A 19,663-nucleotide genomic window follows, 5' to 3' on the forward strand; every position below is an offset into this window, starting at 1 on the left:
TTGACATTCTTCATGAGTAAACGTTAAGTCATTTAAGGATCTTGCTCTTGTGGACACAGGGAAATTTCTGACCAGAGAGTCTGCCTCTCTTTTCATAAAAACTACTGAAAAAACAAATTCATGGAATCTTAGAATAGAAAACAGCCAAAGAAATCTCCAGCAAGGGCAGCTGTTTCGTTTTGCACAAGAGAAACCAAAACTGATCGACCAATATGCTTGATTGCCCTTCTGTTTCTGCTCGAGGTGGCCCCGGGGAATGGTGCTAACTTTATTTTGATTATCCAGAGTACCCAGTAATTTCGTTGTCCAGCCTTAAAAGCTTCTGGAAGGTCAGCACTGAATGTGTATATACTTGCCTTAGTCCTGCCTAGTTTCCTGAACCATCTTCCAGTCACTGAGGAATAATTCAATTCCTTCAGAAGAAGAAAGGATTTTTAAAGCTGAAAAAGATCTTAAAATTAACCTAAACCAAGTCCTTCTTTTTACTTTAATGCCAGAGAGGTCTAGTAACTTGCCATAGATCACACAGCACAGAGCATTTTTGGGGGTGAGAACAGAAAGCTAAGCATGGCTTTGGAACTATATGATCCCTGATTTGAATTTCACGGTTATTTTATAAAGGAAGCCAGTAAACAGAGCTAGTCCAACATCTCAGGGTCTATGTCTCTAATACCAAGAGAAGGCTTTGGTCAGGTCAGTGAAACAAAATTAGCCCAGCTTGTTGATATGGGAGTCATAGGCAACGGTTACATGATTTTTATTCTCTTGCCTACTTGGTGTGGCCTCGGCTTTAGACTGAACTCACTGATCAATGTCCTGGCTGTGATTTGGACAGTGGCAATGACAGGTAGCTGGTGAGATCCATGGGGGGAGCCCAATGCTGCTCAGAAACTGCACATTCATTGCTGTCAGAGGGCAATGCTTTTTTCTGCTCCCTCCCTGGTGTTGAGGCCTCTGCCTGTTTGCTGACAACCTGCTCCATATCTAGAGGGGAACATGCCCCTGAAAAATCACTGTAGCCATCTTCACTCCTGATAAAGCTACAGGAAATCCATGTTAACTGATAGTTTTCAAGAGCACTACCTAAGAACAGGGCACCATCAAGAGACGCACGCATACCAGCTTGAAAATAAATGAAGGAGCCACAAAGCAGTTAATTCAAAGAACGATAAATGTCTGAATTCCTTCTAACAACCGATTGCGCAAGATCTAATTATTCTTTGCTGGCTGTCTGCTTTCAAACCAGCTTGGTTATACAGATTTAATAATGAGATTTTAAGAACAACAATAATAATTTTTCATGTACCTAATCTCTCTCTTGCTCCTTTTCATCATCTTCATCTTCATCCTCCTCCTCCTCACTGCCATCATCACAGCATCTTGGAGTCATGATGGACCGTCATTACCTATCCTTTCCATAACATCCCTGAGGGCTCTACTCAAATGCCTGCTGATTATCATCAGGTGACCTTTTCTGCTTTGTTGGTGGCAATGGGGTTCTTTTCTCCGAGCTGGGGCAGGGCATCCTAGGGTTTCAAACACCCTCAACTTGAATACTCCTAGCACCTAAGAGCTCATTCCTTTGCAAAAGGATTCCTTTCTATTTTGGGCTCATTCTCACTGTGGGAAGGTATTTTTTCCTATCGATCCCAAGCCTGAGTCCTGACTCCTTTCCTGAATGTTTTAACTGATGACTTAAAAAAAAAAAAAAAGTCACATAATCCTCATTTGTCCAGACTAAAGTTGCATCTGGTTTCACGTTGTTCATTTCCTTCAGAAGTCAAGCTGGTTGGTGACAAAGTATCTGCTGTACCTCCAGATCTTCCACTCCGTCAGTGTTTCACTGTGAGCAAAGCCAACTCCTTTTAACCTCACTTTTCTATTCTATCAAATGGGGGAATGAATACAGTTCATAGGTTTTGCAGTGCTCTTCCACTTTACTGCATTTTATTATGCTAGGATTTAATAAATAAATTCTACTATTTTCAGGTTTGAACTCCAGTGCCTAGCACAGTCACAGAAAGGAATATTTGTGAAGATGAAACCAATCAAATATAAAATACTGGGTTTCATAATGGAGTGTACCTTGGAAATGTAAGGAGACAGAGCTATGGGAAGAACGTTCCGAAGTGGCTCAGGATGAGATTGAGTGACGATGCATTTCACTTCCTCTTGACTTGTGAGGATCTGATCACTGGTTCACAGCTATATTAAGTTACACGTATTCTCCGTCCTGCCATAGGCAGGCTCTTTATCTGGTCTCTGTTCTGTCCTCACTCGGTGCCACATATTCTTTTCTACCTTAGTGGTGAGCATGGACTAATCTAGAGCTAGACTACCTGGATGTGAATACCAGCTTCAACACTTACTAGCTTTGTACCCTGGACAGATTTACTAAGTTTTCTGTGCCACAGTTGCCTCATCCAGAAAAAGGGGATAATAATAAAAGCTATCTCGTATGGGTTGCTGGGAGGAGGAAATGAGTTAATATATGCAAAGTGCTTAGAGGAATGCTTATAGCACATGGTAGCCTTACGTAAGTGTTTACTATAATGAATTAATTACACATATTTTATTGCTATACGTGTTACCTTTTTGAAGCCTGCTTTTCAACCAGTGTTGCTTTCTAGAATGCCGTCTTCTATGTCTCTGTCCAAAATTATACCTTGTACTCAGTAGGGTCCCCCAAAGTGTTGCTGACTGATTGGTCCAGCAAGTTAGAAAAGAGTCTTCAAAGGGGAATTATAATCTCGTATGCAGTCTTTTGTTTTAGGAAGAGACTTTGCCCTTATTCCTCCCCTTTCTCCCTAAAAGATCCTCCATCAGTGGGTGGAATTCTCCCTTCTCCAGGGACCTTCAGGAAAGCTGTCCTTGGAAATGACCACTGGGCCCTTATAATTCATCGAGTCCTTGGTCTGTAAGAGGCCTTGGCAACTGTATATGTTACAAATGAGGAACTTGAGAATCAGATAGGGGAAAGAGCTGGTCAAAGTCAATTAGGTGGCTGGTGGCAAAGTTCAGACAATAAGCCACATCTCCTGGCTCCTATATCAGTGTCTTTGGGCAGGAAATGCCCGAAGACAGTAACTGAGTCAACTGTAAATGGGATTAATACCAACTGTAAAGACCGTGCCGGGCTTCCCTGGTGGCGCAGTGGTTGAGAGTCCGCCTGCCGATGCAGGGGACGCGGGTTCGAGCCCCAGTCCGGGAGGATCCCACATGCCGCGGAGCGGCTGGGACCGCGAGCCATAGCTGCTGAGCCTGCGCGTCCGGAGCCTGTGCTCCGCAGCGGGAGAGGCCACAACAGTGAGAGGCCCGTGTACCGCAAAAAAAAAACCAAACAAAAAACAACCCGTGCCACTTGGAACAAATTACAAATGCTTCCTTTGAGAGCTTAGATTTGAATTTTGATTATAGTCAGCCCTCTGTATCCAGGGGTTCCACATCAGATTCAACCAACCACAAATCAAAAATATTCGTGAAAAAAAACTCCAGAAAGTTCCCCAAATCAAAACTTGAACTTGCCACTCACCGGCTATTTGCATAGTACTTACACTGCATTTGCAACTATTAACGTAGCATTTATATTGTACTAGGTATTACAAGTAAATCAGAGATTATTTGAAGTGTATGAGAGGATGTGTGTAGATTACATGCAAATACTATGTCATTGCATATAAGGGATTTGAGTGTCTGTGGATTTTGGTATCTACGAGGGGGGGTCCTGGAATCAAGGCCCTGCTGATACAGAGGAACAACTGTATTATTACTTTTCAGTCTGTAAGGCTTTGGTTGATTCAGGAAATGGTCAAAATCTAGTGTAACAAATTGAGTAATAATGAGTAATATCTAGTGCAAGGTAAGCAATATACTACATGCTTTATGTGGATGATCTCATTTAATTATCATAAAAGCACTTTAAAGAAGATCCCATTTATCATATCGCCATTTTGCAGATAACGAATTTGAAGATTAGAATAACTGAGTAACTCAAGTAGGACCTCACAGATTGTAAGGAGGGAATCCAGAGAGTGCAAGGTCTCATTGGCTGCACTAACTGCTGCAACTTTGCTATTTTCAAGGTAAAATCATCTTCACAAGGTGCATGATCACGTGTCTTGTTATATTTCAGTGATGTGGTTTACAATACAAAGAAAGAAAATGGGTTAAAAATGTGAGTCTATGTAAATCTTCCTTAGAATGAAGGTGAAGCATGATCTGGGCAAAGAATGGACCTCACAAACAGCCCATGAATTAGTCTAATAAATTGGCACTGCTGCATTTTCATGACTAATGAATGGCTCCTCAGCACACAGCAGTACAATGTAAAGAACCCTTTTCTTAAGGCCTAGAGGAGTGAACAAATAACAGGGAAGAAAATAAAAGGTACATTGAATTTTATTAAATGCAACAGAATAAGAGGGACCACCGTCTTCAAATAATTAAAAAATTTGTTTTTAAATGAATATTCCTACTTGATTCGATCAGGTTGAGACTTGGGTTCCCTTCTAAGGAAGTGGAGCAGGAAGAACTTGTGTTCCATTTTGTTCAAGTCTGTGGATGTCGGCCCTGCGTGCTCTTGAAAGGCATATTCATAAATGAACTCAGAGCCAGGAGGATCTGTGGGTTCCTAGATCGTCAAAAGGAAGCCTGGGACCCCAAGTGTGATCACACAAGTTAAAGCCCGTTCTAGATTGTTCATCCACAGAGGTGTGACCAGGGAAGCTAGCTTGCAGAGGTGATGAACAGAGCTTCTAATTTGCTATGTTTCTTTGCCTGAGACATGCCCAGAAAATCTTCCTAGGTGTGTTGGAGGGAAATCACCCCGCTCTGCTAGACCCTCCTCTTCGACTATGAGCTAAAAGGTACCGACTAAATTCTTACATCCCTACCAGATGTAGAGGATGCTTCTAACCATAGCAATAATCTAGTTAATTGTCCAAACTACAGTGATTCTGGTCTTTGTTTCAAGTGTGTATGTGGATTGAAAAATTTTATAGGTGGAATGGATTTTATTTGTCACCTTGGTCCAGCTCTTAGTAATGCTGATTTCACTCAGTAAAACCTCTCAGAAATGAGCCATTAACTCCTGCCTGAGTGTGATGGGGGAAATCAGCCCCTCACTTGAGAGCCCATTGCACCTTTGGATAAATCTAATTTGAAAAATGATAATTTTCGAGCACATCTCTCATTAATATAAATTAATATGTTTGTTAAAGAAGAATCTCAACTGGGACAATCTGCTCATTTTGCATGAGTGAATGAACGAACGTAACGTCTGTTCTGTTGAATTCATGCATTATGGAGGATGGCACTGGCTAGAGCTCCCTTAAATTAGACCATTTGGGTGAAAAGCAACTGCAATAAAAAAGCTAGGAACTAATTTTCAATAATTTCATATTTTGAAATAGAATATATTCCCTATCCTGGTGTCTAGCGTCTAACCAAATCATTTTCAAGAACAATTCTACGAGTGACAGGTGTATCTGAGGAATGTCTCACTGGTATACGTCTTCCCAGGTAACTTGACCTTTGAACAAAGTAGAGTTCCTCATATTTAGTAAACTCACAAGGTCATGCTAGCATGTATTTAAGATGGACAGCTTCAGAAGAATGAGGCTGGAAGGACACCATCCCAGAGATGACAGAAGACTCATCATAATATGTTATGTAAATATTTTTGATAATGACAATATATGGTCTTCCTTGGTAGGGAGATGGATTGTCATAGGAGAATTCCCAAGGAGAACTTCATAAAGTTTCCAACCCACCATTCTCCCAGCTCACCCTCCTCCAAATCTCCCATTCTTGGGAGAAAAGACTCTTCCTTTCTTGACTGGCCCCGTCCCCCAACAATGAGAGTGATAATTGTTCCTTTATTCCTTGCCTAGAAGCCCCTGGTTATAGGTGATGGTGATATCCACACATGAGACACTAGGATTACTTTAAGGACTGAGCTGATGACCTTTGGGTTGAAATCATCATAATTCTATCATTCTACACTACATTATTATAGGTGAAATTGGTACTCCTGACTCTGAAAATGCTGGCTTTGTGGGACTGGAGCTAGCTAATTGGTCTGATAAAAAGATACAAGTGAAATGGCCCTTAATATCATTTGACTACCTAGAGGGTGTAGAAATAGCAGGAATTTTACAAGGTAATAGCAAGAATGTAAAGGAGTCTCACTTAGCTACTGTTTGAATAGGGATGGATTTTTTTTTCCCCCTAAGTCTCTTTGAAATTTGTCTTTCTTACCTGAAGCAGGTGGCCTAAATATTCTTATTACTCTGAGCCTTATCAGAGAAGTAAAACTCAAGAGTAACCTGAGCCTACAACAGAATAATTCCTTCAAAAGAATTTTTAAAAATAAGATCATGAAAATGATCAGGAAGAGTCTAATTCAGACAAATGAGAGAGAACACCAGAGACCACTTGGTTCAATGTTCCATGTTCCTCTCCTCTGCATCTAAATAAGAAATGGTGTATTTCAACAAATTCTGAACGTCTCCAAAAATAGACAAAAGCATTTTTCTCATTACCTAATTCCAGAATCCAACATCTTAATCCATCAGATTATTCATTCATTTGCCTAGCCTTCTTGCTTTGCTGAAATTCCTCCTTAATTATTTTAGTCTACTCACTGTAACTCCAATAGGAGTTTATGGGAAGAAGAAACATTTCAAGGTCTGTGATACATTTTTCCTGAAATCTCTTAAGCCTCCACTTAGCTTTGATTTTCTTTATTAAAGATAGAGAAAACTGAGTGAAATTCTGAGCAGAGATAAAAACCACTTGTAATCAGCCAAAGGATTATCTAAAGGTTTCCTTGTGTGACAAATCCTTGTTTTTATGTGGTTACTGATGGAACAAAAGTAATATTAAATGAATGTTTTGAAAATTTTCAGCACCGAACTTGGTTCATAGCAAGCACTATCAATGGCCTATAGGTGTGTACTTGCTTGGGACACACCTTTATGTACTTATATAAATCTGTATTTATGAAAGTCACGACCCTGGTACCCTGGGATACAAACACGTTAACACTGCTCTCCCCCACACGCTTTTTAATGAAGTAGTTTCTCTAAAGAAGCTCTAGAAGTATAAGATTTATTTTAAGTGAGGGTGTAGCCTCATCCAGAATTGGATTGGCACAGAATTCATCAGGAGGAAAGGGAAAACAATAACTATTGCATTTATTCAAACATCTATTAGATGAGTATTATGTCATCTAATTTTCAGAACGCCAAGGACAGATAAAGATGGCTGACAATGCATGACAACGGAATCCCAGAAGGGTTTTCTCAAAATGTGGGTCCCCTTGCAAAATCAGAATCTTGCGGTCAGAGCGGTGGGCAGGTACCTGCATTTTAAACAAGAGCCCCAGGCAATCCTCAAGTTTGAAAACTATTATCCTAGGACAGAGAGGCTTCTTATTGCTAAATTTGTAATACTGACAAAGGAGGCCTTGATTTCTCAAAGAAAAAAAATTCAGAATTTAACAGAAAGATATCAGCATTGAAAGAAGGAAGGAAATCTAATCATCATTGATATGGTTTGATTTTAACACTTATCCCACGAGAATACCTACATCAAAACATAAATTTTCAATCCATTTTGAAGCATTTATTAAACATCTTAATCTTCAGTCAAGATGAGGAAGTTGCCTCATTCTGAGATGGTCACGCTGTTTTTGTAACACTAAGCTGAGTGAGGTCACTCCAAATAAGTGTTTTTATGTTATTAAGCTCTCTTAAGGCACTGAAAGTTTTGGGTTGGTTTCTCTGGCCTGGAAACATTAAGAAATAATTATAACGAATTGCCTTCCCCATACTAAGCTTCATTCAGAGTCTTGTCCTAGAAGAGAAACACAGGCCAGAGGCTGAGAACTATCACCTTCTTGTTAAGTGTTCTGGGGTTAAGTTCTTCACTATATAAAGAATACACACAAATCAATAAGACAGAGGTGAGCAGCACAATAAAAGATGACAATGAAGACAAAAGTTTAAGTCACACAATTAAGATAAATGGACAGATTGCACAATTAAGACAGGCGTGCAAATCACAAAAGAAGAAATATCAAGACCAAAAAACATAAAAAACATACAGAAAGACATTCAACCTCAATAATAATATATTTTTTTAATGGCAGGGAGATGCTGCTTGTATCTTACCAAGTTGGCAAGTTTTTCTGTTTGTTTGTTTTTGCGGTACGTGGGCCTCTCACTGTTGTGGCCTCTCCCGTTGCGGAGCACAGGCTCCGGACGCGCAGGCTCAGCGGCCACGGCTCACGGGCCCAGACGCTCCGAGGCGTGTGGGATCTTCCCGGACCGGGGCACGAACCCGCGTCCCCTGCATCGGCAGGCGGACTCTCAACCACTGCGCCACCAGGGAGGCCCAAGTTGGCAAGTTTTACAAAGTATAGGCAGAATTTTTGAGCATGATTTCAGAAGGCACATCAAGTTATTTTAAAATGTGCATTCTCATACCCATTCTTACGATTTTATCCTAAGAAAATAATTAAACATGGATGTATGATTTAACTATGACAATGGTCATTGCAACGCAATTTATAATTTATAATAGCGAAAAACTGAGAGAGAAAAAAAGCCCAAAATGGTTAAAACATGCACTGGATCAGTATGCAGTTACAAAAATTATTTTGTAACTAAACATTTAATAATGTGGGGAAAAGCTGAAGCAAAAACGCTTATCACTATGTTATAATGCACGATGTACAAAATGGTCCTGTTTTAGTAGAAAAATTGCATAGATAAGTATAAAGAATCACACTCATGAAAGACTAGCATGACAGATGCCAAAATGTTAACAATGGTTATCCAGGGTTGTAAGATTACAAGAGATGTCATTTTCTTCTTGCCTTATATGCTTGCAATAAACTTTTGCTAGTGAAAATGAATTAATTTTTTTTTAGGAAGAAAAAGAATCATATATAATAAAAGAAAAAAGTTCCAATATGATTGATAGTATTTGACAAACATGTCATGTTTCCTACATCTCTTTACCATAGTTCTAATTTTTGTTTGCCCCTGAGTTCTGTCCGCTGCCTTAGGAAATTTTAGCTGGAAACTAAAGAAGGGCAGGGGATTCTTCTGTGAAATCTACGAGGAACTGGAGGGGACCTTTGAGGATGGGATTAGGGCCCCTCCCCCATGCTGGGGTCTCTTCCCAGAGACCTCATGTGGCTGCAGGGAAGTGAAGATGTTGAGAGCCACTAATTCTAACCTGGCCAAGGTCTAAAGCCTTGGGTCACATGACTTGTCACCAACGTGATTTCTGAGTGAACGGAGGTGCTATTTATAATTACACTGAGAAAATGGATGTAAACCAGGCAAACTAGCACATGTGTTCATCATGACCCTAGGGCATTCACCACCTCATAGCACTGACTGCTGAAAGCTGTTAGGAGCTGTCCAACTATCTCACTTCACAGATGAGGAAGCCCTGGGACACAGAAGGAAAATGTGCTGCTCAAACTTGGCTAAGATAAATGAGTCATGAGCACACTTTCCTGAAGCTTAACTCTAAGGATTCCTCTGTGCGTACGTGTGTGAACCACCATGAAATGACACGGCAGGGAGTGACAGAACCTGACAATCGTCTCTCCTGAAACTCCACTGCCAAGAGTCAGATCACAATGTTCAGTGCAGCTCTATTTACAATCGCCAGGACATGGAAGCAACCTAAGTGTCCATCGACAGATGAATGGATACAGAAGATGCGGCACATATATACAATGGAATATTACTCAGCCATAAAAAGGAACGAAACTGAGTTATTTGTAGTGAGGTGGATGGACCTAGTGACTTTCATACAGAGCGAAGTAAGTCAGTAAGAGAAAAACAAATACCGTATGCTAACATGTATATATGGAATCTAAAAAACAAACCCCCAAAATGGTCATGAGAAACCTAGGGGCAAGACAGGAATAAAGACGCAGACCTACTAGAGAATGGACTTGAGGATACGGAGAGGGGGAAGGGTAAGCTGGGACAAAGTGAGAGAGTGGCATGGACATATATACACTACCAAATGTAAAATAGATAGCTAGTGGGAAGCAGCCGCATAGCACAGGGAGATCAGCTCGGTGCTCTGTGACCACCTAGAGGGGGGGGATAGGGAGGGTGGGAGGGAGCGGGACGCAAGAGGGAGGAGATATGGGGATATACGTGTATGTATGACTGATTCACTTTGTTATAAAGCAGAAACTAACACAACACCATTTTAAAGCAATTATACTCCAATAAAGATGCTAAAAACAAACAAACAAACAAACAAACAAACAAACCAAAAACCAACCCATGTCTTTTGGTTCTTAGAATTCACAAAAAATATCCTGAGACCAGCTGCGAGGTAATCTCCTCAAAGATTCTCCTTAACCTGAGTCTTCATTCACTCAACAAGTATTTATGTAACACCAGGAGACATATAAAAGTCCCATTTCTCATAACACTTGCTAGATATGCTAATTTTTATAAACTAATGTAACCAGGAAGTGTCTGGATGACATTTCAAAAGAGTTTTTTGTGTTCTCCAATTCACGAATAAAGGTGGAGTGGAGAACAGTTTCCCTTGTTCATATATCTGGATATTGTTCAAACAGAATTTCTTTTCTGTTTGAAGAGAAATTTTCAAAAATTTCTTCCCTACAGAATTTCCAAGGTAAAATCATTCTTTCCATTTCCAATTTTCCTTTCAGAAAACGTACGTTTATGGTCCAAACTTGCTCCCAAGAAGCAGGGTAGGGCAGTAGGAAGAGAAAAGACTGGAGTCACAAATACTGTAAATATTTCAACAAATCTAAGATGCACAATTTTTACCCCACCTTTTCACATCTCTGAAATCAGGAAGTATCTTAACTATCAAAGGGGTCTTGAAACATGAGTACTTCCAGGGAGGCTTATGACTGCTTTTCTGCTGGTCACCAGGGGGCAATATGAATCCAGAACCATTTTAAATTCTCTGCCTGACCTTTTTTTTTTTTTTTTTAGATCACAATTCAGTGTGTGAACTCAGGGATTTCATTTTGGATTCAACTTCTTGGAAAGTTCTTTTTTAAATCTAACCAATACCCAGATCGAGGCATGTGAATTCCCTCACTGACTCTGTCTGCTGGGTGGGTTTTTTTCTGTTCATTTTTACCTTGAGGGTGTAAGCACAGCTCATTGGGTGGTTGTGTTTCAGTGCTGCATAGAAAAATCAAGCACATCACAGTTGATGGTACCTTACAGTCAATGAAATAGGCCTCCAGATTCTGAGACCTATGACCTCTCCTTAACCTCTAGGAGGCTCAGTTTTCCTTCTGGAAGCAAGATAGTACTGTTTCCCTGAGGATGCAGTAGACCAATATACAGAAACACCAGGCACAGAGTAGATTCACACCGATGCTGTTCTCTAACTCTGGAGTCCTATGGATGGGAAGACCCTGTTATTTCGGTACGGTTTCTAGGACGCTTTCTTACTTGCTCTCTCTCTGAAACCCCTCTGCTGTGCCTCCCACCTCATCCAAAGTTCAAAGAGAGGAGGATGAAGCTAGCATAGGATTGTCTTCTTCGAACAGGGGCCTGGGAGAGCAAGTCCCCAGGGCTCCTGGGAGGGCCAGTGTCGTGAACAGACAAGGGCACTGGCTTTGGGGTCACAGTGGGCTCAGATCGCAGCCCTTCTACTGACAGTTCGAGTTTGGGTAGGCTCCCTAATCATTTCTCAATGTCTCCATTTCAGCAAGTATAAAATGAGGCTCCTAATAACATCTACTTCATAGTGTCACTGTTAGTCAATTTGTGCAAACAGCTTAGAATAGTGCCTGGTATTTGGTAAATACCCACTGACTATGACTTTTGATATATCCTCTGCTCAGCAGTCACGCAGCCCCTGGAGAGGGTCTCAGAGCAGGAGGCACGAGGGCCGTCTCTGTGACACGAGGGGAGTGAACATTAGCTGATGTGCCCACTTGCCTTCACTCCCGTAACCTACACGATGCAGAGCACACGCTTGGTGACGCAAAGCCGGACTGCCAGTGACCACGTCCCTGCATGTCCATCCAGGATGCTGCCCTCTGCTTCTCCTAGAAGCTGGTCACAGAAATCAACCTCAGATACACTGTGCCTCCCCTAGATCCATCCCCCCTCCAACGCCAGGTGCCTGCAGGTGCGGGCCAGACACTACTGAATAAAGCACATTAGAAATTGTCTCTAGTCTGTAAGGGTCAGGTCATTAGTGAAGCAAGTACCTCTTTAGCAAGAATGAATAAAAAGGGTTTTGTATAGCTCTGGACACAGGTATTTACACAGGCTAATTGAGGATTCTTTGCAAGACCACCCTGCTCTTCCTAGCTCCTTCCATGTAGCAAGCAGGAAAGAAAATGCATTTAATTTGGACCATAAGCCCTTGGTTATATTACTAACAAGAAAAGTCCACCTGCTCTTTGAGGGGGACTGTTGAACAGGCAAAATGTTTCTTTTCCTTTTGTTTTGTTAGTACATAGACATGATACATTTCAAATTGTCAATCACAGGTTAAGATAGTACTTTGGAGTTTGCAACCTTCAGGGAGTTTATCAAAGAGACTTCTCTGGGAATAATGCATGTGCCCAGAAGTGTGAATTCTCCAAGCCCAGGAAAGGAGAATCTCCCAGGCAGCTGAACAGACTCACAAAAAATTGTTCACTGGAGCTTTGCACAGTATAGAATCAAACTCCTGAAATTTGCTAGCAAATTCCCTGCTGTTCTTGCCAGAAGCTTCTGCAGATGCCAAGCCCCTCCTGTGCTCAGTCAAAGAAGGTCTGTGAGCCTCCATCAGTGCAAAAGAGCAGCCCAGTTAAGCAGGGCCGGCACCACCTCCCCACTACACTCTGCAGTCTGGAGCTGGGCTGGGCGAAGGGGCATGGGAAAAAGTCATCAGCAGTCTGGTAATAACGGCTACTTTGGAACAGTTCATCTGATCAAGGCATTGCCTGGAGCCTTTCGTCATAACCTAAGAGGGAGGCACGTCCATCATCCTCATTGTACAGAGAGGACTTTGTGCTCACAGAATCCTTCACTTACTGACGGTCACCTAGCAAGGAAGTGGCAGAGGTGGAATTCGAACCCGACTCTGAATCCACAACCCACCTACTATGCCTTACATCAAGGGGTCTGCACAGTGGACGACTGGGAAAATGGGAAAACAGGTGTCTGCAATCTAAGAAAGACAGTGTTTATCATTACTGCTTGCATTAGGTTATCGGGTGCCCTCATATATTATGTTGCAAGGGTGGCAGATTCACCTACAATCAAAGGCAAGTGGGTGCTAATGACGTTTGGGTTAATAATCTCAAAGTGGAAGGAACTCCTTTGTTCTTTCCGTCATCTTTTCCTTAAAAAGCAAAGCTGAGGCTCTCTTTATCTAACCAGCATCTCCTTTCATGGCCTTCAGTCTACTCATGATTTTCAAAGAGAAAAAGAAAAGACAGTACCAAACCAACCAAACAACAAACACACCAACCAAAACCACAGCCCCTGGGCTCTTTCTAGTCCCATGAACATTTACGACAATTTATTCCAGAAAAAAGAGCCACTGTGGAGACCCAGGTCTACCTTGTGCTCCAGGCTGGAGTCTTTAAACATCAGTGAGAATGGCTTGATATGCTCTCTTCTCAATTTATCGCCACTCCGCAAGTCGATGGTATGTTCTATTCTCTTGTTAATTTCCTCAGGCCCAGACTGGACATGCAAAGCTTGTGCAAGATGGTTTGGAAGTAGATTTATTGAATTTCTTGTTAGGGCAGCCAGAGTCTAGGGGGAAAGCACATGCAAACACCATAAACCTGCTAGTCCCCTTTGGATCAAAAAGAAATGCAATGTGTTCAGATTAGGTTGCATTGCAAACAGTAATAGCATTCCATGCAGTTGTATTCAGTGAAACCTACAGAAGTTGATAAGTTAGCATTTGGTTCAGAGAAACACAACCCGGTAAAAATAGCACAGCAAGAGGGATATTTCTCTTTCCTCTGTGTAGGTGCACTGAATTCCCTTGGTTCAGGTATTTGGAGAGTTGTTGGCTTGGAAGTGTTAATCAAGACCCTTTCTCTAACCAGGCACATCCCTGGCATGAGAGAAAGAAAACCAATACAAATAGCAGAAAGGAAAACAGATCTGAAAAGTCCATGGAAATGATCCTCTCCCACCAAGTAGATGCCACATTTTCATGTGGTCTTTCGAGAGACTTGGGGATCCATGGCTTGCATTTTTTGTTTTTTTTTTAGCATTCCTTATGAACAGCCAAATGAGCCAGGATCTGCTCCTTAAACTTGATAAAGATTGTTAGATTTTTTACACCAGACGAACGTTTTTCCCCCACAGACCATTATATATCTATATCTTCACATAGATATATGTGTTTACTTTCCTTTAGGCAAAAAAATGCAAGCAGTTTCAGCCTCTCACCATTTCACAGGTTAAACTGCAGGAGGTGAGGAAAGGCACACCCACTGTGGTGGGTCACTGGGTGTGGCCACGCGGAGGCAGAAAGAGCTCTGGCTTATGAAGACACGACGCCAGGTTTGGCAGGGAGGCCTCTGTCTCCTGGCAGCTTAGCTGCAGGTGACAAGATCAACTGGTTGGATCTAGCCAAATGCGATGCTCACTCACAGCTCCAGTTTAAGACAACTTCTTTGACCAAAAGCATGGGAGTCGGAGCTGGAGAGATATAAGGCCAATGATGCTCATCTCCTTCCTCAAAAGATTTCCTTGGGGAGAGGTATAGGAGGCTGTGCATCTGTAAAGGGGAAGAGAAGACGCTGCTTCTGTACACACGCACTGCATTTTCATTCCTCCGTCAGCCTCTCACCTTGGCCGACGTTAGACCACAGGCTAGACTGAGATAAGATGGTGTAGTCATTAAAGGGCAGCCTGTGAGAGCTGATGACAGAACATCTTGGAGGTCCTCCTGCCTGAACCCTTCATGTACCTGTGAGCCTCAGAGAATCACACTCACGAGCCATCAGCTTTTCTGCAGCCGGGTCAGATCCTCTGACCCCAGAGCCAGAGTCGGGGGCTTTGATCTCATGGAGCCTTCTAGCCCATTCCATAAGTATCCCTCCTATGGTACTGCTGGACTCTTCCTTTTAAGCTTCATGGCGATTTTCAATGTAACCTAAATTCAAAGTCTCTAAAGAATTCTTGAGCAGGGCTTCATCACTGATAGAATTTACGGAAACCTTCTTCTCCAGCCCCAGGATAAAAGATGGAGTTACATGTGCCAACACGTAAAAGTAAAGTATATGCTCTTAGGGCACTGAAGTTAATTTCAGCTCTGAGTATGAAGGAGGCTACCACAGAGAAAAAGATAGATGTTAGGGGGAGGTATGGCAGGATGAGAGGTGAGGAGGAGAGCTGGAGCAGAGAGAGGGAAGCAGGGACCAACGTTCCAGCAAACTGAACAGCAGGGTCCATGTAGGGCCAGAGGGCTTGAGCCCTGGGATTAAATGATGTTAGAACAGCATCTCAGAAGGTGAAAGAGACTGGACCCCACCCTCTGTGGATCTCCTATTGGTTTCTTGGGCAAAAATTCTCTCCACATAGTTTGGAAAACGACACAATTTAGTCTTCTACCTTGGAGAGGAGGTGGAAAAGACACTCAAGCTGCCCTCGTCTGGACATACATTCTGGCTGAGAGATGTGAAGATGCTCCCCTGGCAAATGCTTGGAGCTGGGATCTGACAGGAGACGAGAGGAAATCAGCTCATTATCTACATAGATCCACAGTTGGGCATTTCTCTCTCTCTTTGTAATTTTTCTCTTCCTACAGTTTTCCTTCTTTGAACTAAATTAAGCCTTCCACTCTACCAGAGTCCCTCATGCCTTCAATGGCTCCTAGACCTCTGGATTTCACAGAGAAGGGGAGTTTCAAAAATATTTTTGGACTGATTTATATAAATTATAGCAGTAGCAGCAGTGATCGCCACAGCTACAACCCTCTATGTGACCACCATTTCATAAAAGAGAGGGCATGATTTTTTTTACCACAAGAATGACATAAGCTCCAAACAAAGGATTGTTCTTTACACTGAGTGCATTTAACTTAATGAATGTCCCCATTTTCCTCATATTGATGGGCACTGGTGAAAATGTCATCAGGGATTGACTGCAGTCTGTAGGGAGACCTTTGGAAAACCAGGATTAGATGTTGCTTCCTGAGCGCCTGTGTCATTGACCACTTTTGTAAGGCAGAGACCAGTAAAGACTTCCTACCTTCAGAGCTCCCCTGCCCCTTATTGACTGTCTGTGTGGCTGCTTCAAGTGAGCGATGAAGTTGGAAGCACCTCTCTTTCTTTCCTCATTGCCACCAGGTTACAATTAAGAGCTGGGAAGGAGTCCTTGCATCAAAACATCCATGATGCTGAGATGGTGAATGCTTTTCTTGCCCAAGCAATTATTTTTACTCCTTGCAATTAGAGCCCTTAGTATTTTAACGCAGGTAGTCCATATGCTCAGCCATTCCTTTTCTGGTCATTTGTTTCGTCAATTACACATGACAATTATACCTGCTCTTTGAGAAGCGGTCTCTCTCAACCTACCTCACACCTTCAGGACATCTACGCCCAAGGGAAGACCAGCATCAACTCAGGAAGTCAAGCAGGTTGGAATTAGGAAGAGAAACCATCTGCTTTCATTTACCCCCAGTGCACCACTGAACCGTAGGAATGGCTTTGGGGGATACTATAGTTTGAGATTATTTGTGATACTCCTCCTCCACTAGCAATGGCCACTAAGATGATTTCACCAAGTGTTGGCCTCCAGTAAGATAATGCTGCCAACACTATAGATCCATAAGCTGATATCTTCACAGTGATTCACTTGCAAGCAGTATTGGGGAAATGTGTAACACATCTTATCTGCCTGTTTAGAGTCGATAATGGAACAGGCTATTTTCAATAGAATATGGTTTTCTCCCTTTAAGACTTACAGGACTAGTGTGAGGGAGATCAGGATCATGTTAAAAAATAGCATAAGCTTTCCAATGTGATTCCAGTCTTAAACTGACCTCCCCAAATGTTGAGGCTGGTCTTGCACACAAACAGCTGAAGCAACTGGCAAGAGAACAGGGGGAAATAATGGATGAAATGGAAGGAAATGGGAAATGACTGAGAATAATTGAATATCAAAGATTATGAATGTAATTATAATTCAATTCAATTACACATTGAAACATATATTCCAGTATATATCATATATAATGTATGAACAATTTAAATACAATATTAATATACAATACGAAATGTGTATATTCATCTCTTTACGCTAGCTGGCGTTTTCAGACATTTAGGAGGTCAGATTAGAGCAGCAATGTTGGGAAAAATCAGAGTTTGCAGCTGAGGGGGCCTCTCATGTCTGAGTCTCTTCACAAAAAGACACTGCAGCCTGGTGATTTATCCTAACTGAGATCCATGCCCCCCCTCAGGCATTTCAATTACTTCCTTACTCACAGGTGCTTAACACAGATCAAAGCCCAAATGAAAACCAGAGCCCCTTCTGAACCCAAGTTTCTGATCATAAGGTCTTGCCTGCGAGTCTGGGGGTTCTGGTGAAAATTATCATCCACGTATCTTTTGTAAACTGCATTTGAATGGGGTGGGGGAAATCATAAATCCTCTTAAGCTCATCATTTGGTTTATGACCAGAAGACTTTCCTTTGGGAATCTTTTTTTTTTTAATTTATGTACGCACTAACAACCTACTTTATTTTTTTTATTTTTTAAATTTTTTTAACAGGTCCTGTTGCTTCATGGATAGCAATACCCTTTGTATTCCTTAATCCGTTTGGGTCAGCAAATCAATTATTCCTTGCAAGATTTCAGGCTGAAAGTGTACTCTCTAGAAACATCCAGTTTTGTTGAGTCAAAAACACTTTACCTCTTTTGGATCACATATTCCAATACCAAAACACCCTCTAAAGCATCCCTGTGGACATTGTAAAGCAGCTTACATAGTTTCGGTGTTGGAATCTGGGGAAATCATCACTCTCTTCCATCACTAGATCCTCTTAATTAACTCTTTCCCCAAAATTTTGTTCCAAGGAACACAGGAAGGAAGGGATGTATCTTTGCAAAATGGTTCTGTGGACCAATGGATTTAGGAAATGTGGATCCACTGTTTGTTTACTGCCATCTGTTCTCACTGCTCTCGGAGAGAGAAGGGATTTTGTCTCTTTTTGTTTGGAGTGTGCTTACGCCAGTGCCTGGTGCTAAGTAAGCACTCAGTCAGTACCTGTTTGTTGAATGAAAAAATTCTTATATCCTCCTATTGGAGTCTCAGGGTACACGTTACTGAAATAAAAGCACAGATAAGTTCTACATAAGTAAGACTTTTAAACTCTGCATCTTCCAAACTTTTATAACCATAAAACAGTTTTTGCTCGAATCTCCTCTACACATTCCATGGAATACCATTTGGGAGACAGTACTCTAAAGTTCTTCCCTGATTTTGTTCACAACCCTCACCCAGTGGATGTGTTTCTGATCTCTGAATAAGATCTATTTACCCCCCTCCAGAGTTTTCTTCCACGGGCTAATGCCCTCAATTTTCCCAGTCACTTCACAGGTCACATGGTTTCCACATATGGCACAATCCTTTCCAGCTTGTCCATACGCTGAGTATATACTACTGTACAGAATCAGACCCAATGCAAACGACATCTGACCTTGTGTTGGGGCCAAGGCACCTACCACAGTATATGACCTATTACACAGTTAGTCTATTACATTTTATGCATTTGAATGTGTGGCAGCTAGGCTGCAAGTCCGACTGCTTCTTTAAAAACCAATTCAGGGCTTCCCTGGTGGCGCAGTGGTTGAGAATCCGCCTGCCGATGCAGGGGTCACGGGTTCGTGCCCTGGTCCGGGAAGATCCCACATGCCGCGGAGCAACTAAGCCCGTGAGCCATGGCCGCTGAGCCTGCGCGTCCGGAGCCTGTGCTCCGCAACGGGAGAGGCCACAGCAGTGAGAGGCCCGCATACAGCAAAAAAAAAAAAAAAAAAAAAAAACCAATTCAGACATCTCTTTCTCCAGGAAGCCTATTCTGAGTCTGCACGTATCCTTAGCACAGCAGTTACTGTGATGTGCTGTAATGGCCTTCTGGTGTATTTGTCTGTTCCTCTAGGCTCTGATCTCCTGGAGGGTCGGGCACTGTGTTTTATCCATAACTAAATCTCCAGCATCTGGCAAATATGGTAGGTTCTTAACAAGTACTTTTGGAATGAATGAATGAATGAATGAATGAATGAAAGGCTGGATGGCTATGTAAGACTCTTCCTCAGGCATTGTTGTCCATCTCTTGCTACCGAAAAGTCCTGTTAACGTTTTTCCTGTTCTCCCACAAATGGACTTCAAATTTAGAGAGACTCTGCTTACCAAATTGTATGTATTAAATAAGAGTACTTTGTTTTCCTATTATTCAATCAGATGCCTAGTTTTTGACTAGCAGGGGATAAAAGGCATTATCACAACTCCAAAAGAGAATTCCAGCCAAGAGCGAGAGCCTGGAAAGGCAGCCTTATGGTGCATGTCAATATGAGGTTTTACTCAGGCTTCTGGAATCCAGAAAATGCCTCCCTACTACTACCTCTTGGTGCTGGCTGCTAGGGCACCAGAGGTCACAGATGGGA

At 42.0% G+C, this 19,663-nt stretch overlaps 1 protein-coding gene across 4 annotated transcripts in view; it reads right to left on the reverse strand.

Moving 5' to 3' along the window:
- ADCY8 (adenylate cyclase 8) overlaps positions 1-19,663 on the reverse strand; it is a 220,095-nt gene that overhangs the window by 77,516 nt on the left and 122,916 nt on the right. For 2 of the 4 annotated variants that reach the window (XM_059042851.2, XM_067017164.1), the window contains exon 8: positions 13,596-13,793. The exons of the other annotated variants lie outside the window; for them this stretch is intronic. In XM_059042851.2, the coding sequence (XP_058898834.1) occupies positions 13,596-13,793 (198 nt within the window). The remainder of the gene's footprint in view (positions 1-13,595; positions 13,794-19,663) is intronic. 4 annotated transcript variants of the gene reach the window in all.

Source organism: Kogia breviceps, chromosome 17 (assembly GCF_026419965.1).
Source record: "Kogia breviceps isolate mKogBre1 chromosome 17, mKogBre1 haplotype 1, whole genome shotgun sequence".
Classification (NCBI taxonomy): Eukaryota; Metazoa; Chordata; class Mammalia; order Artiodactyla; family Physeteridae; genus Kogia; species Kogia breviceps.